General features: G+C 46.7%; 1 protein-coding gene across 8 annotated transcripts; it reads right to left on the minus strand.

Moving 5' to 3' along the window:
• Nucleotides 1-2,562: 2,562 nt before the first annotated feature.
• On the minus strand, nt 2,563-20,609 carry LOC125746645 (rab-like protein 6). 8 transcript variants are annotated; one of them, XM_049020882.1, is made up of 19 exons: nt 20,450-20,609; nt 20,011-20,082; nt 19,132-19,686; nt 18,080-18,214; nt 17,482-17,499; nt 17,071-17,118; nt 16,743-16,772; nt 15,645-15,697; nt 14,484-14,575; nt 13,998-14,138; nt 13,527-13,632; nt 12,341-12,444; nt 11,546-11,889; nt 10,582-10,723; nt 9,874-10,062; nt 8,830-9,097; nt 8,337-8,523; nt 5,539-5,594; nt 2,563-5,221 (listed from the first exon to the last, which is right to left on the minus strand). In XM_049020882.1, the coding sequence occupies exons 3-19, from the start codon at nt 19,259-19,261 to the stop codon at nt 5,003-5,005; spliced, it is 2,262 nt and encodes a 753-aa protein (XP_048876839.1). In that variant the 5' UTR covers nt 19,262-19,686; nt 20,011-20,082; nt 20,450-20,609; the 3' UTR covers nt 2,563-5,002. The 8 variants fall into 8 exon arrangements, with proteins under 8 accessions (XP_048876839.1, XP_048876837.1, XP_048876838.1 ...); XM_049020880.1 differs by having other exon boundaries at nt 10,582-10,726; XM_049020881.1 differs by lacking the exon at nt 20,011-20,082 and having other exon boundaries at nt 10,582-10,726.
• Nucleotides 20,610-20,692: the final 83 nt, after the last annotated feature.

The raw sequence follows: 20,692 nt of genomic DNA on the forward strand, positions 1-20,692 counted from the left end.
ATTCATGAAACGGTTTCCAGGCCACATTGCAGGAAAATGTTTCAGGCTTATATCATTAAAATGTATGCCATCTCGCCAGAAAAAAAGGCTATCAATGAAAAGCAAACAAATCTTGATAATAACATCTGTATTTTAAAAAAATCTTTTTGGATGGTTATAGTTCTATGGAAATACAGTAAAAAAAAATACAAACGATAGCTCCCTAATTCTCTATCAAGACTCAATACGTTTCCTGAGCAACCAGCCAAGGCAGCCAATGAGATTGAGGCATAATTTTATCACTCATTATGGCCATTGCGGAGCAATAAATCTATTTTATTGGGAGGATCACACATCACTGCGCCGAGTACTTCTCTCTAAAATGCAATTCGGAACATTTACAGGCAGATCAGGAATCTCCACTTCATTATAAAAGTACAATAGAGCTAGAGTGTGCAGTGAAGTTTTCCACTATAATTCGTTTTCAAAAGAACAGAGGGATATTAATAATAGCACACTAAAAACTGCAACAACCTCTCCTCATTTCCAGTAACCTACAAACCATACAGAATTCAGGGCATCCGGAAAAAGACTGACAAAAAAAAGGGAACTGAACATCATCTTTCTGGAGACAGTACAGCCAGCTTCATCAGTTTTTTTCCCCTTCAGGAGTGGGTGTTTCCTGTCAGAGGGATGGGGAGTTCCAGTGCAGAGCTCTATTCCGGCAGGTAAATAAGGAAACTGTGTGAGGACCCAGGTGCCGACTTGGGCTGTGCGGGACTCCGTAGTGCGGGAACATGCGTTCTGCCCCAGATACGAACGTCCGAATATGTTCCGCGAAAGAAAGACAAAATGTCTAGTTTCGTGTAATAAATGAATATGACACGCAGCATTTTTATACAAAGAAGGAATTAAATAATCGCAAACAGTGATAATATTTCTTAGAAAACGTCAGAACCGTGTATAGGAACATGAGTGACGTGCCCAGGCACCTCCTCCTTATGCCCGAACTATTTATGATGATGTGTGTGAGCTTTGAAATAATTGAGCTCCTGAGCGTCAAATAGTGTCAACACAGCTGGTGACAGGTTTCTTTGATCATGTTAACTTTATCTGCCTTAATTTTGATACCCCAATGGGAGAATAGAATGACCAAAGATTGTTAATTATAGAAATTAAATTCCACGAACGTACACACTATAAAATTTTCTTATGGTATTGCAACATGCCTGAATAAGCGATTAAGGGGGATTGAAAAAAAAATTGAAAGCTATTAACAATCAAAGCTCATTTTTTAATGTTGGTTTTCTGCCTCTCGCCACCACACTTACAATTTTTTAATTGCGTCGCGTAGCTGATGTATGCAGGCACTGCGGAGGGCGCGGGTATTTCTGTTTGCTACGACGGCGCCCCCTCAGAAGATGCTGCCCTGCTTGATACCACATTGCAGTGAAGTTTGGGACAGGGTTTTTGCTTGAATTATAGAGATATTTTTACACACATGTTATATGGCCATTTACTGGATAAGGGGTTGGAAGATGCATGGATGGGGTTCTCTCATTTAGAGAGAATCCATTCTCACCCATAACTCCGCATTAAATTTCAAGGTTTTGATCTTCAAATGTTCTATTTGAAAATATGCGTGTAGGTAACAATGTGAAAAAATATTGAAAACTCGTTTTTTAATGTATCACAGCTGCAGGTGTATCCCGATCTATTGTTAATATGGGTTTATCAAAACTAAAACTCAAAGTCCCTGAAATCGCTTATATAGGAAGACGATTAATGGGGTGTAATTTTTTGCACTGCGGGTTGCTGAGGAGTCATGTACCCCCCTAGCGGTGCCATTACAGACTTCTTTGCTATATTTTCAAAGAAAGTAATTCCTTATGGATTTTTTTTACACAAGTCTGAAGACGAGCTCTTAAGTTTTACCGTGACTAATTGCAGCAAGGCAGTCCTTGGGGCGATGCAAAATTAATCAGAAGCAGGTCAAGGAGAATATCTACAAATTAATTATTTATATGGATTAGAACTGATTCACTTCTGCAGAATACAGTTAATACAACGAATGTGACGATTTATTTCGTTTTATACGCTGATAGGCCTAAATTTATACAGTAAATGGTTTGCTTAGAGAATTGGCTACGCGTCAAAAGTAGAGTAAGCAGAAATATTTTTGACTGTTTTGTACTGAAACATGCTTTAGGTTCATATACATCAGGAATATAGGGTTTTAAGCTAATCACCATTAAGTATTTCTGTAAAAAAAAGTTTAAACGTTTCCAACATTTCTGTGAATTCTTTTAACATGACGTATTTTTGAATTGTAAATCTTAAAATTGCAATATACTGGCCACTGAAAGCGGTCTTGACGGAAAGCAGGTAATAATCGCAATCGTCTTAACGAAATATTTGAAGTAACACGTTTACGCCCCCTAGCAGTTGAAAAATGAGTCGCACTTTTTGCCGTTTTATGAAGACAGGCTACGTGCGGATGTGCGCCGTTTTCGTCCACGCTTACAATTAAGATTATTCGTGTTTGTAAACGAGGGCCGAAGTGACCACACACAAAACATCCAGTAAGAAGAAAATGTTTGCATTTATTCCACAACGTGAACAAAGATCTACACAAGCTATGCAGATGGAAGCATTTCATAGGAATAAAAGTATTACATATGAATAGACTTATTTTCCACCTTTATACTTGTATGTACAACCCATACGCCGCAAATGGAAAAACAAATAGTATTTAACATGTATCGATTGCCTGACCTGCTGTGAAGGCTCGTTCATATCAATGCATAGTCTATGCAAAGTTTAAACTTTGTTGCAAATAATGTTAACTGTACATCGATCGCGCCTGATTTAAACACACTGCCAAAATAAATTAATGATCAAAAAGAACCTAACATAAAACCGAATTAACATCCAGAAAAGTAGCATTCCTTATTTACAAATAATGCATTAGCAAACACATTATTTAATATTTAACCATTGTTATAACGGGCTTATAAATAAATGAGCAATTGCACATGGTAAGTCCTGAACGTGGTTCACAAGGCTGAGCGCACATGCGCACAAAGCGCTATTAGCGCAACCCACGTGGGCGGGTAGGTCGGTTCTGATCATGGACCCGAAGAACCGGTCCCGCCTGCATTCGTGTCTAACAATTCGTTGTCGATAAAAATATTCCAGACACACAGTATTAAAATCAGAGGAAAATGCAATGATGTTGTTTTTTTTATCGACAGCAACTGATTACCGACAACGTCACAGTGAAATCCCTCAACATATTTGAAGTTCTAATCCCACCTTCAGCGTAATTTGAAAATAAGCAGTATCTCCCCACGATTCTGCGAGAAAATATCAAAATTCAAATACTACGAAGGCGCCAGGAATTTCAAGTGCAAAGGAAGCAGTCAGTTAACCGTTCTTCTGTAACTTATAGAAAGAATAAATTTTTCAAGTTGGAAGAATTTCTTTGATAGATTTATGTTCCCTAAACTAAGAACCACAAAATAAAACCTTCGAGGCAAGATTCTCCTAAATGATTTTGAGCCACGTTTATCTGTACCCTAAATGATATTTCACACTAACACTTTCAGCTCCCCTACGGGAAAAATGTGTATGATCACAATCAAATATTACAAATTCAATAACCCAGACATTGCAAATATGAAAAATACGCCTCAAATAAATCTGTTTAGTAAAACTTAAAACAGATGATTTTTGATGTATTTTTCAACACAATATCCGAACGGTAAGTTGTGACAAAAATATTTCACCCACCTCAAAAATAAGTACATCTTTTAAAAACAGCCTCTCTGTCTTTCCAAAGTGACCATTCGCTGCTTCAGTGGGGTCATTTTTAACAGTCAAACACGACAAAGGCGGGGAGACACATACGAGTCGCCGAAACAGAAAAAATTCTGGGTTCTGAGGAGGCTGCTGGAGATTCCAGAACCTTTCGTAGCTGCCACTCTCACTTAGCCTCAGATAATGTCTCTGCTCTAAAATAGTACAGTCAGATGGTTAATTCAAACAACAACAACACACATAGAAAAATGAAAAGTAACAGCTTTAAATACTGTGGAGTGAAAAAGACCAGCAAACAAAAAAAAATTGCACAGAAACCCTTAGATGTTTTGTATTTGCAAAAAAACAATTTTTTTTTAAAGCATTCAGCATCTCTGAACAAAGCATTGCCAACATGCAGTTGGGGCAACATTCCTGCATATGGCAAAAGGGTAGCATTCTGCAAGGAAATGGGCTTCAACTACCAAAGGCATCCTGTCCGGGGACAGTTCAGTTTGACCTTTGAGTCTCCACCGCAGTAAGCTGGGGTGGGGAGTGTATCGAAACATTAAGGCAGTGAGTTACCTCAGGGGCAGCGCTGAGCTTGCAGAACCGTATGACGGAGCCCCCGGCGCCCTTAGGACCTGTCCCCTTTGGATCCCGACTTGTGTCCTCGACCTCGTTCTGAAACGACGCGGCGGCCATCTTTGCAGGACCATGCCAACGGAATACCGTCACGTGCAAAACTGAAATTTTCACATTTCACCTTCATTAGGAAGTAACACAGCAACCTTGACAAACAGCTCATGATCGGCGCAGCGTGTATCTATGGCGACGGAGGGCGGAATGGCTGTTGAACTCAGTCATGCTCTAAAGTCTTGCATCAGACAAAAAAAAAAAAAAAAAAAAAAGACAGGAAGACGTTACTGAAAATGGAAACAGTCACTTCTTACAATCAGACGGTGCTTTAATCTGCTCAGTGGCTGTTGAATCAAACCATTGTTTGCTGGAATGTCATATGCGGAAATATTATCAATGGGGGGGAGTGGTTATAATTTCAATAAAATAAAATCTCACAGGTACCATACTGAGAAGTTAAGTGTAACTCAGGGCAGCATTACATCGGTGAACGATTCGCAGCGGGTCGGTGATGGAAAGCTCACTGTCACACACCTCCAGCCTTGCTCGGGGGGGGGGGGGGGGGGGGGGGAGGGGGGGCGCAGGCCTACAGCTCCTCATAGTCTCCGCCTCCGGACTTGACGGGCCCCTCCACTCCGGCCAGGAAGGCCTCCAGGTCGTCCACGTCCGTGGTCTTCTTTGTCTTCGGCTTCTTCTTCTTCTCTTTTTCTCTCTCTTTCTCCTTCTCTTTCTCCGCCGCCGTCCCCATCTCCTCTTTCACCTTCTTCTTGTGCTTGTGCCGCTTCTTGGTGCCTTTTTCGTCCTCCTGATCAGATGCGAAAGCAGTTCTGCTCACAATGCCAGCCTGAAATTCACTGCTAATCCCTCAGCATGAGCTAATGCTTTCACACAGAATACAAACAATTTCTGAAAGAGCCATCAAATAAATCCTGTCACTAGGGGCACGGCTAGAAATTCTGCTCCCCCCCCCCCACAAGGTGTCAAACTGGTCCCCCTCTAAATCTGCCAGGGTATGCATGCCCCTCGGATGCCTCCGCTCATCACCAGCACCTGCTCATCACCGGCACGCCAGTTCATAAGTTAAGTGGAATAAAAATCACCCAGTTTTCCTTTTGCTCATACCTCCTTGCTCTTCTTCTTCTTCTTCTTCTCTTTTGATGAATGTTTGCCTAATTTGTCTGGAAAAATAAAAACAAAGACCTCTTAGAAGGTTTTTGATCGGCTGATTGTTTCTGAAGGTTTTTACTTCATCCTGGGGGGGGGGGAGGGGTTGCATTACCAACCATGTACGCAGGACAAAATATAGAAATAAGCAATGAACAAGTGTTTCCATTTTGAATAGTTCGTTATTTTCCTCCACAAATGTACGGTAAAACCGCAATGTACTTGTGTTGGTGTTAAACAGAGAAAGCAAACAAAATTGAACAGCTGACACACACACACACACACACACACACACACACACACACACACACACACACACACACACACACACACACACACACACACACACAAGCATCTGCACTGATAGTACTCTGTCTAGCTAGTAATCCGTTGGTTTGTTTCCATAGAAACCTGATCTGTGGACAGTAAGTTAAGGCAGTGACTCTCACAAAAGTCCTTGGGGACACCTAGACGGTCCAGACTTTTGCTCCCTCCCAAATCCTAGAAAACATGGACTGTCTGAGGGTCCCTGAGGACTGGTTTGAGAAACTCTGAGTTAAGGAACTTGAAAGTTTTGGTTGTGGGGTTAGCAATTAGCCCCTGCATTGTTTTTGCTCAATGTAAGCAGGCTCAGGTAGATCTTTCCAGGTGTTTGGAGGAGCACAGGTGTCCAAGTCACATCAATTAAGGAGAGCTTACGTTCTTGGCCCTATTCTGAACACCACTAACCTAGGTCTAGTCATCTAGCAACATGTCTTATTTCACTATGCAGATGGTATCTAATTCCTCGTTCCCTCCAGAAAACAGCACAGTCTCAGCTCAGATCTCCAAGTTCCTTGTGAACTGCGTAGCCTTGGATTAGGCATCATCACCTTCATGGTTATCCTTTGATGTCTCCATTGCAGCTATCTAACTACCTTGCAGATATCGCTCGTATATCAGGAAGATCAGATCTCATTAGAACATACAGCTCAACACCTTTTCCAGCCGTGTGTTGTGTCAACCTGACTGCTCTCTCTCCTTACGGACAGGGCTGCCAGCCTGTACTGTAAAGCCACCGCAGATGTTTCGAAATGCGGCACCATATCTGGTATTCAATCAGATATAATGCATTCATCTGACATCCCTTTGTCACTCTCCTCTGGCCCCCTAGAGGAGCAGGTCTGCCCTGCACACAGCTCGGAAAAAAGAGACCTTTCCATATAGAAAAATAAATAATCTGCATTTCTATGTCAATGGCAGCCATTCCACATGCAGGATGCGTTGGTGCTGGTATTCAAAATACCTGATTCGACATAATGAGTTATTGACTAGTTGATTAGCTTAACCTAATCTTACCAAATGATGTAGGTTTGGGAACCAAACATCCTGTTTCAATAGGACCAAATGGTTGCCATAAAACATTTCTAATATACCAGATAATTCTAATTAAGACACATTATGGTACAACCACTGACCATGCTAAAGATGACAATTTCTAAAGGTGTGAGTGAGGAGGAGGAGGCTACAATCGCGGTTTAGCCGGCAGAAGGCTACACTGAGTGGCAGGTGGCTTTCAGGCTCAAGCTTTCTGAGAACAAGGGGAAGTGGGAGACACTGGCAACCAGTCAAGTAGAGGGCAGAAGTGACTTTCTAACGTCAGAGATGACCGTCGACTTGTCCAACAGCGCCTCATGAATCAGAGGGTGACCTCGAGTGACCTTCAAAAAGAATGGGAACCATTAAGTGCAGGTGTGAAGTGCACTGCTAGGACAGTTCATATCCGACTACAACAACCATCTCTGAAGGATGCATGACCCTATAGAAAACATCTGGAATATTATGAAGTGCAAGACGGATTATCAAAAGCCACCCAACAACAATATGAGAGGCTGGTGGAGAACTTGCGAGACACAAAGCTTTAATAAAGAACTGAGGTTATGCCACTAAATATTGATTGTTGAACCCTTCCCAAGTTAAAACTTTATTATTTAATAATGGATATAAACTTGGTTAGTTGGCAGATGTTATACTACTCTACTTGATTTTTTGACTAGTTGTCATTTTCAGCACACAGCTTTGGCTGGCAAGATTTTATTTGGAATTCCGATTCAAACGTGGTCAGTATGTTTCTGTGTGTAAAATATACACGTTGATCTATTCTTTAATAAATTGAGAAATGAGGGAGAGAGAAAATTTTGCTGCGGTCTTCATTTTTTCCCCCAGAGACGTATAGTTGCTCATCAAGATGAACGTTCCATATCACCTACAGTCATCAATTGAAACGCCACCCGATTACTCGATGATGGAACAACCAACTCCAGTATATCCAGTCTGCAGAATCCCACACAGCCTTCAAGAAACATCTTAAGCCCACCTCTTTCTGAAACATCTCAGCTGACTACATCCTACCCTCCGGGGCTTTTGGTCTTTGTTGACTGGTCCAACGTCCAAGTAATGAATTCACTTGTAATTTTAAGCTTAGACTTCAGGCTAGGTTTTCTTTTTACTTAATAACTTTTCTTATATTAGGCTCTGTGTCATTTTATTTAGCTCTTGTTCCCATAACTATCTTGCACTGGTCACCCATTGGAAGTTTGAACTAACAGCACTTGTATCTAAGTTGGCTGTGTGACAGCTGTATACTTGTGATATATTATCTGTCTCAACTGCACATTGCTTTGGCAACTGCTAAATAAATAAATGTAAATGTAGACAGAGATGCAGGGATCCCTGATTGGTTGGTTTTAGGACACACGAGGGAGGGGCCGACTTACCGTCCTGATCGTCGCTGCTGACTCTGGTCGGCGTCTCTTCGAGGCCGAGGCCAAACAGATCTGCGGTGTCCTTGCTTTTGAAGGACACCACTGCGGGCATCAGTGAGTCTGGGGGGGCTGTCACTTTATGAAGCAGCAACCCGTCATCCGACAGGTCGGAAGGGTCGTCCCGCACTGGGAAGATGTCCTGGGGGCGAGCAGGGGTTAGACGAGATGATATTAAATAATTACTCTATAATCAACTGGAGAAGGCAAAGCAATTTGAGAGGATAACATCAGATTATTGATGCGTGCTACATTATTGATACCAAGTTCATTGCTATCAACCCGATTCACAGAGGTTGTGTTGCAATATAGCAATTTATTTATGACCTGATTAGTGTGTCAAACCTAAGTTTACCCATAATTCCTGCTATTGTATCTGTTGTCACGACGGCTTCTAGCCTCAGTGTTCGCTCTTTGCCCAGCTGCAATACGGAGACAAATGGGGAACCTTATTTATCTTCTGCGTGTCCGATCCCTCGCTCTCGAAATCCGGGTCGTCCATGACGAAGGAGAGTAGCTGCTTGGCGACGGGGGCTTCGGGGTCCGTGTCGGAATCATCGCTCTCAGCGACGTCCCCTTTCTTTTTGCCGTGGCGTGCGGATCGCGTGGAGCTCGCAGCGGTGGGCAGGGAAGCTCGTTTCCCCGGCAACTTGGCAGAGAACTTGCTCTCCGCCTCCTTCGTCTGGATGGGTTGAATCACCGGGTTGACAGGGGGGCTGAACCAGAAAGGCAGCAGGTGATGCAAGCGGTTAAAGATCACGCTGGACACCAGCAACGGCTGGCTTAGGTCCCGAGAGGGGGGCAGCTGTTATACCTCTGATGCCTAAATGAACCATCCAGACAGTTAAATACTACTAATAAAAAGTATATTTAATTCATTAAATTAAAATGAATTAATTTAACACTGAATGCCTCAAGAAATCATTCCTTCCGAGGGCCATCAGACTGGGCAAATGGGGAATAAACAGACAGATATTGATAAGGTTTTTTCTTCCTAGATCAATATTTCTGTACTTATTCTCATATTCACTACCTATTTGTGCTTATATTTAGCGCTGTTCACTTGTGAATTTTAAAACCAAGACGCGCTGCGATCCGATCACTCAAGCCGTTTGCCGAGGGGGTCTGGGATGCATCAATCCACGTCTTTTGCAGTGCAAAAGCTAAAACGTCCTAACGCGTCCTAATACGTCCCCAACCAGGGCGTCGCAATAACTGTGCATAGGGCCATTTGACCTTCTAGCGGAAGCAACGTGGACAGTAATGAAATCTGAACACCAGTGTTCAGCTGGACACCATTTTAAAAATGTTGTATGTGGTTCTATGTATTGTCTATTTTTGTCTTTGTGTGGTTGTGTGCTGTTCAGCCTGCGATCACAAGCAATCTCCTTAGGGATAAATCTTTGAGTTATTCTCTGCATATCTCAAAGGCATCTTCTGCTCCTCAAAATCAATCCCATGAAACGATCACCAACCTTAAGTGCCCTCTCACCTTTTGCTGTCCTCCCCCAGTGGGACAGTGGGGGTTTTCAAATGTGGCTCTTCCTCATCGCTGGATAGAGTGACATTCATGCCCTGTGAGGCGGCGGAGGGCCCGCGCCTGGATGGGGCCTTGTCGTCAGGGTCCAGGTCGTCCTGGAAACCAGCCACTAGGGGGTTCCCTCCTCTGCCCTCTCCATCGCTGCGAGGAGACACATTGCTCCTTATCAGACATCCAAAAGGACAGAATGGCTCTTTTACCCAGGAAACTGAATATGTGACGCAAAATGAAAGACTGTTTCGGGTCTTTAGCGAAGATTAGCAGCATTAAGTGGGGGGGGGGGGGGGGCAGTGACCCTTTTAGCAATTGAAAAAGAGTAAAAATTTATAATATAAAAATATATATTTATTTAGCATTATTTAGCAGGCACTTGCATCCAAAGTGATGTATAACTAAGAAGGCTGACAGTCCCCGCAGTAACTGAGGTTACGGGGCCTTGCTCAAGGGCCCAACAGTGATGATCCTTTGCTTACCCTGGGTTTTGAACATGCAGCCTTCTGATCACAGACACATCATCTTAACCTGCCGAGTCACATGCCACGCCCACCCCACAGCGACATGGCAAAAAAATGCCAGGTTCCACGTGGAAGAAGAACAAGCTCAACCCCCTTGGAGATCAAAGGTCATAGGTGATGGGGTCCTAGGTCCGGCCCCCCTTACCTGTCGCTGTCCACGGTGGCTGTCGGCTTGGCCTTTGCTTTTCCCGTTCCGCTGTCTTCCAGGAAGCTGCGGTCCAGGCCCTCATCCGGCACAAAGTCATCCACGCTCTGCACATTCCCTTGAAGCTTGGGGGGTGGGGCATCTGCTGATGAGGGCAGGGTGATGCCACCAGTCACAAAGGGCTCACACATCACACCACAACACCCTCATGGTGTAAAATCTTAGAGCACTGTTTCCCAACCCAGTCCTCAGGGACCCAGAGACGGCCCACGTTTTCGGTCCCTCCCAGCCCCCTGCCAGACAGTCCACATTTTTCCTACCTCCCAAGAAACTGAGCAAACACATCTGTGGTCTGTGGGTCCCGGGAGGACCGGGTTGGGAAATACCGGCGTAGAGTAACGCAGGCAGACTTTGGTCAGTACAGTATACATCTACAATCCATTCATCTGCTACAGGGTGGCAGGGGGCTTATTCTAAGCTGGGTGCTCCATCGCAGGGCACAAGCACTTTGGGTAATTTAGGCGCATCAGCTCTGTCCAGAATATATTACATTAGGGTTTCTCATTTACCCACACAGTGCTGCCGTTTGGTGACCCGCGTGACTGGGGTAGGGGAGTGTATGCAGGGGGGTGGAGTGATGGGCCACCCCCAACTCCGCCTTCCCGGCATCACGCATCTGCAATGCAGCAGGAGCAGCATGCGTGCCTGTGTGTGTTCCTGCATGGTGGATACGGGCATGTTATCCTGGCGGCAGTAAGACACTCCCCCCCACAATCAGCATTCCTCCCACAGTCGCGCTGCATCTGCCACAGCTTCTGATAAAGGCTGCCCAGTTTCCGCGTGACTCCGCCTCGCCCTCTACAGGCCCGTGGGAGTAATGCCTGTCTCGATCGTGCAGGAAACGCGCTTTGTTGCGCTTGCCGTCTCCAGACAGCAGGGGGCACCAGATGCCCAAAGTCCTCACCTGTGGGGCCCTCTGTGGAGGCAGCTCCGAAGAGTCGTGAGATGAAGCCTCGCTTCTGAGAGGGCGGGGCCTGGGCCGCAGGGCCCGGGGGCGTGGCCGGCTGCGAGGGGCGCTCCAGCGACTGGGCGGGAGGCGGTGCCTGTGGGGCGGGGGCTGGCGTGGCGAGGGGAGGGGGAGGAGCGGTAGGGGTGGAGGCCAGCAGGATGTGGGGGTTGACGGTGGCCTGGGGCGTCCCTGGGCTGGGGGTGGCCGTGGAGGGTGCACTGGGGGGCACGATGGGCGACTGCGACCCGGAGGAAGGGCTCTGTCCATTGGCAGCGCGGCTCTCCATCCGCTCCAAAAATCTGCAAAGTCAGACCTTGAGTCAGCCCCGGACTCTGAGCCTCTCCCCGCTGCGTCACCACACTGCAGGAAGAGAGGCTCTGCTCTCCTCACTGTCAACAAACCCTAACCTCATCTCCCCTCAGAGACGCCATCCTGTCCACCACGGCACCCTATCCGCCCAGCCCTCAATCTGCTGAGACCTACACACCTACCGGATCCCACCCTCCAAAGCGGGGCTGCTCGCTTGCTGTACTTCCTGCAGGTTTCCATGCCAATGACTGATCCAGCCAACAGGAATTCAATGCTTTACCAGAAACCATATATGGACGTTTTATTTTCAGGAAATAAAATTTAAAAAGAAACCTTTAGTGTGATGGTGTAGGAGGGTGTGAGGGAGTTAAAAATAGAATTTCTGACTATATATACAGAACTTATATAAATGGGAAGGTCCTTATGCTCCTGTGTACATACATGTCGTAGTTCTGGTCCTCGGTCTCCTGCTGCACAGTCAGCTCCTCCAGGGTGGCATCAATGTCGAGCTGGTTGGTCTCCAGCTGCCGTAGCAGCGTCTCCCTCTGCATGGTTACAGACAGCTGGCTTCAGCCAATCAAGAAGCCCCATGTGACTCCACCCCCCATTTCACTCCGCCCCCAGGCCAACAAATGAAAACACATTAACGGATGAAAGGTGATCGGCGTTGCCCTCGTGCTCTTTTGGTCCGCATCATTAATAATCAAACAGCGGGTTTAGGTTACTGTGGGCCGAGCGCTGGAAACTCAACCAAGTTACTGGGCGACGTGGTTAATTTAGGGACTGAATCAGCACTCCTTCCCACCCCAAACAATTACAGTTGTAAACACTGCATGTATACTTTGGGGGACGTTTTTTTTAAAAGCTCCACACACAGTCGATGCCAACTATTTACATTGACTTAGCAGATGCTTTTGTCGAAAGTGACAATACAATTGAAAGCAGGCAGCCCCGGGAACAATTAGGGGCTAAGGGTCTTGCTCAATGGCCTAACGGTGAAATCAGGGATTTGAACCTGCAACCTTTCGATCACAGGCACAGAGCACTAACCCACTGAGCCACACATTGCCATGCAGGCCTGACCAGGGGGATTATGGGATACGGTCTGTGGCATTTAAATCTTGCTGCTGCCGAGCTGTTTGTTAAAACTTTGGCTAAAATGCTGCTTGAGTCACAGTGCTTTCAGGGGGCATTTCGGTGTTGCGGAGCTTGTAGGGTTTAGCAGGCGATTAAGCAGGGAGAATGGAGTCAGCGGCTTTGTAAGGGGGTGGCACGCGTCGCACGCCCTCTGAGAAGACGTCCGTGTCAGGTGCTGCGACCTGAGGCCCGAGCGTCACCAAAGCCATGGTGATGAATAATGGAAAACCGGCAATAACACAGCCGCCACATAAATGCTTAATGCGTCCAACGCTCTCTGTAAACACGCTGGGGGCTCGGGCCGGCCTGGGACGCCTCGCAGGCGCCAGCTATGCAGAAATACTCGAAATGCAGGGCCATTCCAAGCATGGCTCCTTGTCGGGAGGGGGGCGGGGGCAACAAAGCCCCCCCCCCCATCCCACTCCAGGTCTTAGCGCCAACCAAAAGGCTTAGCGATGCAAAGCAAGGCTCACAAAACCCAGCAACTGACCTGCAGCTGCAGGAAGGGGATGTTGAAGAACCTGTGCAGATACTTCAGGCCAAAGCCGTTCTTCATGGAGGACTCGGCGTAGTGGATGTAGGACGATCCAAGGGGTCTGAACAGATAAAAGCAACAACAGGCAAACCAAAGAGAGTGAGAGAGAGAGCGAGACTAAGAGAGGGATGACAGGGGATGTGCAGATCATGCAGGTCTTATGATAGTCTGGTGACCAAACCAAGTCCTGACCTTCTGGTTTAGGGGAGAAAAAAAACTCTCTCACTCTTCACACATACATACACAAAAACCAAAGCAGAGCAAAGTCGTTTTTGTGGACGGTTCTGAATTTCTGTTATAGGACCAGAAGTACTGCTGTTGTACCCTAGAGAAAATGGACCACAAACCTTTGTTGTGGGTCTAGCCAACAACTACATGAAAACTGAAGGACTCCGGAAGGTCCAGGCGGAGTACGGCGCCCCCTACCTGTTGAGGCCCGCGATAAAGTCCCGGATGTCATCGGGCAGGATGACGCGGTGCTCGCCCATGTCCCGCTGGTTGCCCAACACACACACAGGCACGTGGCTGGGCACCTTGGGAAGCTCCCGGATGATGTAGTTAAACGTCCTGCGTTTGGGCGGCGCGGACGACACTGGGTTAGTGAGGGAGCCGCACAGAGCCAACGCGTTTCAGGCATGAAACATGCAACTAGTCATATTTCTGCTAATCCTGTTATAATATAATCCTATTACAAGTCATGGGATGTTGACCTACAAATTTCTGAGCCCATAATAATGTGATTAATAATCCAAACCAAAGAAACTCCAACCCCCCCCTTAAAAAAAAACTTTACACATTTCTATTCACCCTCAACTCATAAGTTTGCCCGGAAATATTAGTGGAAGCCCCCAGTCAGGACAAACAAAAAGCTATAGGACCCCCCCTCCCCCACCGCCAGAAGATGGCGCATACCACTGCTTGGTGATGTCAAACATCATGATGACGCCGTTGCAGTTCTTGTATACGTCCAGGAACTCTGCATCCAGAGCTAGCTCTGTCTCAGCCTGGCGGGGGAAGGAGGTTCAAGGTCCAATAATCGGGTTTACAGAGCGGGAAGAATGACCGAGGCCAGGATGGAGCATGTCGGCTGAGCGCGTCGCCAGGGAAACGTGCGGCGAGCAAAAGATCGTCCTGTAGCTGTTATTATGCTTGACTTTGCCTCCGACTGGCTTAAAGGGGCGTCAAGTTCGGTTGTTACTACTGCCTCGTGATCAAGACTCCTCCTCCAGGCTCCTTCACTCTTGTAAAATTCTAAGTGCGTACATATTTATACATCTTTGTATATACAGACCCTGAGTTACGATGGTCCATGTTACGATATTTCGATAGATTTCCGATATTACGACAGGTATTCCAATTCCATTCTGTTTTTTACACAGTACGTTATTCAATAAATTACACAAGATATTCAACACTATTATAAAACAGGCTCTACGTTAATGAGTTTGCCCAACTGTAATTGTTCTAAGTATGTTTAAGGTATGGTAGGCTACATGAAAATGCGCCTAACACAGTAACCACAACTGGGGGCGTGGGGGGGACCGGAGCCTATCCTGCGAATAACAAGCAGGCAGGAACCAACCCTGGGCCGTCGCCAACGCACCGCTGGGCGCATACACTCACACAATTACTGGGCCAGCTTAGATTCGCCAATTAACCCGCCGCACACACTTTTGGACTGTGGGAGGAACCCGGAGCCCCCGGCAGAAACTCACGCGAACACAGGGAGAGCGAGTGAAATCCACACAGACCCGGGGACGGAACCCAGGACCTTCTTGCTGTGAGGCAGCAGCGCTAAACACTGCGCCACCCTTACGATATTTTCACTGTAGGATATGTTTATCGGAACTTAATCCCATCGTAACCCGAGAAGTTAATTTACATGTTTCTCTTTTGTTTTACTTCTCCCTTCTTCTGCACCATCTCTGGAGTAACATCACAGCAAATTCCACTGGCCACTGTACGATGACAGTAACTATTCTAATTCCATTTCCGAAGTTCTCTTTAGAATTAGAAAAAGCTCCCAAACAGAACGACCATCCGCAGCCATACTGAAAAATAAAGGAGACTCACTTCCTGCGGCTCATTCTCCAGCTTCAGAGAGTCGCCCTTCTTCTTTCCTTTTCCTACAGTAAGTGGGGGGGGGGGGGGGGGTGGGGGAGAGATACACACACACACGGTTAGAGGAGTAGCAAAGCTGGGTGAGCTTTTTGGCGGGGGGGGGGGGTGCGTGGTAAGTGATGCAAGCAACTGCAACTGCGAGCAGCCAGATTCAGCCTGCCAATGCATAAGGGGGGGTGGGTGGGATACCGCATGGGGTGCCCTCCACTCTCCACGACGAGTTTGAGGGGGAAGTTACAAGCTTCCCGGGAGATACCAAGACCATCCGGCGACAGCGGTTGGCTTTGCTGGGAGCGGGTGGACAGGGTTAGACCCTGGAGGTTTCAATTATTAAGAAGTGGGACTTCAATTACGCAGCTAGTGTACAAAATAAACCCCAGAGGGCAAACAGAAGCCGTCCAGAGGGCTAGCCCTGTAGGAACCCCATATTACAATCGGCTCTTAATTTACACCTGAAACGTCACGTGCAGTGACTTATCATCCCGATAGTGACTTCATGGAAGGTCTTGCGACCCGAGGAGAACCAGACACCAGGATGCCACCCGGGTCAATAACCGCTTACAAGCTGTGCTTTTCCTTACCGGTGAAAAGTGCAACTTCTGCTACACAGAGCACTGCTAGACTTCAGTTTTACTCATTCCCAGCTATTATCAGTGGCTGACAATAATTTAGCGTGCAGTGGGGGTGGGCAGGAAACACGTTTCAAGTAAGTAGTTTCAAATGGGACCATTGTGGAGATGTGATTAGCTGCAAGGACACTTAGCAGCATGTTCGGGGGGCAGGGGAGAGAAATAAAACTGAAAGTTCAGCAGACTGTTCTGCAAGCCACGTCTTCAAAGAACCATTACCCCGTGCCAAACGCATCACACCCTCCGTCACGCAGATCCGACAGCAAAGAAAACCCATTACTCTGCATGGGAGCCACTGACACACCCAGAGCTCTATAAACGTAAGCATAACTGCAAAGCCACACAAACGCAGCAGAAGCATTTGAAGGTCTAGGTCACACAAGGGACAGACAGGCGAAGGCCAGCCTCAAACGCTCCTCACCTAGACCTTCAGGAAGAGGGTATTTCTGTCCTGACGGGGGTCGCAGGGGGAAGAGGAGTCACAACATTAACATCGACAATAAAAATCAGCAGCGTGAAGAAGACCACACCCCCCACAGACGATGGGATGCTGACAGCCTAGATTAACCCATATCCCATTGATTAGCTGGGTTTCATTCGTTAATCGAGGCAGTGCCCATTGGTGCCTCCAACCAATCATTCCTCAGATCACCATCAGACAGACACAATGAGAAGTGGGTTTGTTGAAACACCACTGTTTACTCAACTGTAAAATCAACAGAATGTGCTCAAAAGTGCTTTCGACTCACCTTTGTCTACGACATCCCACACTTCCACCTTGACGACGTCATCGGTCGCTGAGGGAGGAGAGACACACATGACCGTTTACGCCAATAAAAAAGGCCGGTCTCCAGATCAGTAAGCACAGATTTAGTCAACGTGGAGCAAGCCGGAAACACTCAAAACCCTGCCAAACTCATCGTCACACTCCAATGAGATATCAGAATGAAAGCATTATGCAAGATGCTTGGACCTCTCACACACGGAGTTGGCCTCTAAAGGGCCAAGGCAAGTTCATCTGCAGCTTCTTCTCAACAGAGAAGACCCTCAGTGGGTTAAGCTACTGGTAGCAGGCGAACTTCTCGTCCTCACTGCACATCAAACACTCCTACCTACTTCTATCTAAATAGTCTAAAGGGGTGTTAAAAGTATATATTTACCAATCTGGGATCCCACACCTAAAATGAAAGATGGATGTAGAGAAATGAAAAATGAAATATAGCAATAATTTAACTTTGATTACACAAAGGCATCAGCTAAGCCTTATGAAATGGCAGGACACGGAGAAAACAAACATGCAAGATGCCAAAAACGATTGTTGAACAGGACTTCTGACCAATGCATCATCTGGCAGGGGGTATGGGGCTGTCTTTGTGCCAAATGTCCCCCCCCCCTCCCCCCACCAGGAAAACGTTTCGCTTGGACACAAGGCGAGCTGATTGGCTCGCTCCCAAGGGTTAACGGAGCATCAGAACAGAGTCCCACTGCGGCAACTTCAGCGATTCTACGCTTGGAAGCCACCTCTGGTTCGACAGTCGTGAGGATAAACTGGTAGAGGTGCGCTGGGAGACAGCAAGCTAGCAAATGTACCTGAAACTGGGAAGGAGTCAACCTCTGTAATGTGACGAGCCAAACATCGTGCTGCGTAACTAAATCTTGGGAGTGGAGGGGGCCAAAGCTTTCAGTGTAAAGCCAGGAGCACTTTTCATGTCATATGTCACCTTCTCCATGCAGGGACAGTAAGAGGGCAGGCCTCACTTTTGTAGTTCCAGTGGATGCTGGTGACCTGGATCTCCTGGGTCGGGATGTATTCCTCCAGGAACTTCCTCCCCTGCAGCCGGTGCCACAGAGTGCTCTTGCCAGTGTTCCTGTCCCCACGGATGACGATCTTCACTGGGTTGGGAGGCAAAGAGTGAAGTTCGTCTCGAAGCTCCTGCGACTGCGAATCAACGTGTCTGGGCCTATGACTGCTCCCTGAGGCCAATGCTGATCAACCCTATGCAAAACTTGTAAGGCCAAAATGCTTCCATATGTATAAACGGGAAAAAGCACAAACTAAGATCATAGAAGCACATCCTGGGGGGGGGGGGGACCAAATTCACAGGAATGCGTAAGGCTGCTGGCTTGACAGGGGACATACTGTAGACAACACTTGACCAATCACCACACTGACACTCAACTAAGCAACCAACCACACATCCGTATAAATCACACATCCATGACATCACTTGAGCAGCAGAAACATCTACACACCCTGTCTTCCCCAAGCCGGCTTATTTTACAGTATCAGTATTCAGTATATAGGGGCCCGGATTCAGGCAACGCACCAGCAGCCTCTGAGTCCATAACCTTGGCGTCTGGCCAGAGGAAACCAACAGAAAGAGGTCAAACACTGGACTAAAGGCCTCTTGTATTAAATTACGCCAATTTCTCACTGCGGTAGCGTTGGTTGAAATCAAGGCCCAGAGTGACATCATAACCAATACAGGACAATACATTGACTATTGTGTTCAAACAGGCAGGCATTTTATTCAATAGTAGTTAATAAAAGTAATCTATCCATACTTTTGTATACAATTTTCATAAAACACGCATAAATATTTAAGAGATGTTAAGTGCTACAGTTTAAGGTTAATGCAATTTATCCCACGGGCAATATTCCTTATTATGTACCCTGCACGAGATATTTTGTGTTTTGTTTTTAATAATATTTATAAAGGGAAATAAGAAGGCAGTATTTTCTAATGCTCTAAAGCAGTTTGGGCCTGAGATCCCCACAACCACCTGAAGCTTCAGCCGGGATCACTTACTGTTGTACTGAACCCCCTTAGCGAAGCGCCGCTGCAGGCTCTGGTTCATAGACTGCAGGCCGGCAGGGATGTTCTTGTCCCTCTGCTGAACGGCTTCCGAGCCGACCAGCTTCTTCAGCGCCGAAAACATCTTGTGCACAAAAATATATGTATATATCTGTTTACGAAAGAGGTATGCACTGGGACGCCTGTTATTGTCGGGATCTGAAGCAGTCTCAGATGCAAGGGAAAAGTTCCAAAAACGGACACTTTTCTGAGTGGAAAATAAAACGATATAAACCGAGGTAGCGGAGCTCAAAGTCGCTGCAGGCAGCAAAGCCCGCTGGCCCGGGAGATCCCCTCGGAGAAGCGCGGGGAGCAGCTGCGCGGCAGGCGGGCGTCTCCGTGGTCAGCGACCGGTTTCAGGTGATCGGGGTGGATTTTCACTCGTGTTTTCATATTTGCCACCCGTCCGTGTCCCCGATTTCCGGCCAACATCCAGTAAAAGTCAGCTACAGGAGTTCCGCCGTAGAGCGCAGTCCGCGTTTCTCGGCGGCGTCAGTATCCGGTTACAACCTACAAAAACAATCCCCCGAAGAAACATGATCAAACGATTATCATTTATCCCAAAGGCACGTTTTTTAAACCAATGCATACTCTTAAAATGGCTTGGTATGTGACTGAATTGGCTTTTAAAAAAGGAGCCGACATCGACGAATACGGCACTGCAGGTATATCACTTAGGCAAGACAGTCGACACAAACCCGTCAATCTCCGGAACCTGCTGTTGGACCATATTTAGAGCTTACCTATACGGTAGATTTACTGATAGATTACTATCTGGCACCATGCACGTTACAAAAATATTTTAAACCCCCAAGGACAGGTTTACTAACCTACCTTACAAAACGCGTTGGTTATTTAACCAATTGGTGCTTGTACCAGCTGACGATAACCAAAATGACCGGTCATCTGAACAAGCAGAAATGCAGACAGTCATAACTTGGTAAAAAACCAACTACATTAGAAATAAAAACAGCCCAAGTTGTCTCTTCCCAATTCACCTGACGCAGAGTCACCCCGACATTGGTTGCTGCATTGGTGCATCCGATGCCATCGATCTACCTAAATTATATACTGCATTTCCAATGCAACGTTTACAGATGTTTTATAATATTAACTACGAATTTTTCTTATTTCCATTACACCAAGGTCTAAATTAGAATAAGTCAAGTTCACACTTACGTAGCCAGTTTTGTACTAGGAAGTAAAATCAACCTGATCACACTGTTTCCTGCATCAATGCAGGAGATCTGACCCGAAATAGGAATTAAATCACCTTTTTAAACAAATGCTCTAATCCACACCATCCCCTCACGCCGATCTGGAGCATCAGTCCTCCTCCGCCTCCGCAGCAGCCATCTTCCTCGCTGCTGCTGACTCCAGCATCAAGAAGGGAGCACGGAGCGCCCACCGGCTTTGGCTGCTTCCGGCGGCGGCGGCAGCGCTTCTAGTGGCCGGGAGACGCCAGCGTGGTGCGGCGGGCTGGATGTGAGGCGGCGCGGTGGGAGACGCGGATGCA

The sequence above is a fragment of the Brienomyrus brachyistius genome, chromosome 7, assembly GCF_023856365.1.
Source record: "Brienomyrus brachyistius isolate T26 chromosome 7, BBRACH_0.4, whole genome shotgun sequence".
NCBI classification, from domain to species: domain Eukaryota; kingdom Metazoa; phylum Chordata; class Actinopteri; order Osteoglossiformes; family Mormyridae; genus Brienomyrus; species Brienomyrus brachyistius.

Bases quoted from the DNA above. Each gene is read 5' to 3' on its own strand.
- LOC125746645 (XM_049020881.1), bottom strand. From the start codon at position 19,261: ATGTTTTCGGCGCTGAAGAAGCTGGTCGGCTCGGAAGCCGTTCAGCAG. The intron at 14,139-14,483 runs GTATGCGCCATC...GCCCAAACGCAG, and splicing joins TTTGACATCACCAAGCAGTG to GACGTTTAACTACATCATCC. The intron at 9,098-9,873 runs GTGAGAGGGCAC...TTTCTGGTTCAG, and splicing joins CTGGGGGAGGACAGCAAAAG to CCCCCCTGTCAACCCGGTGA.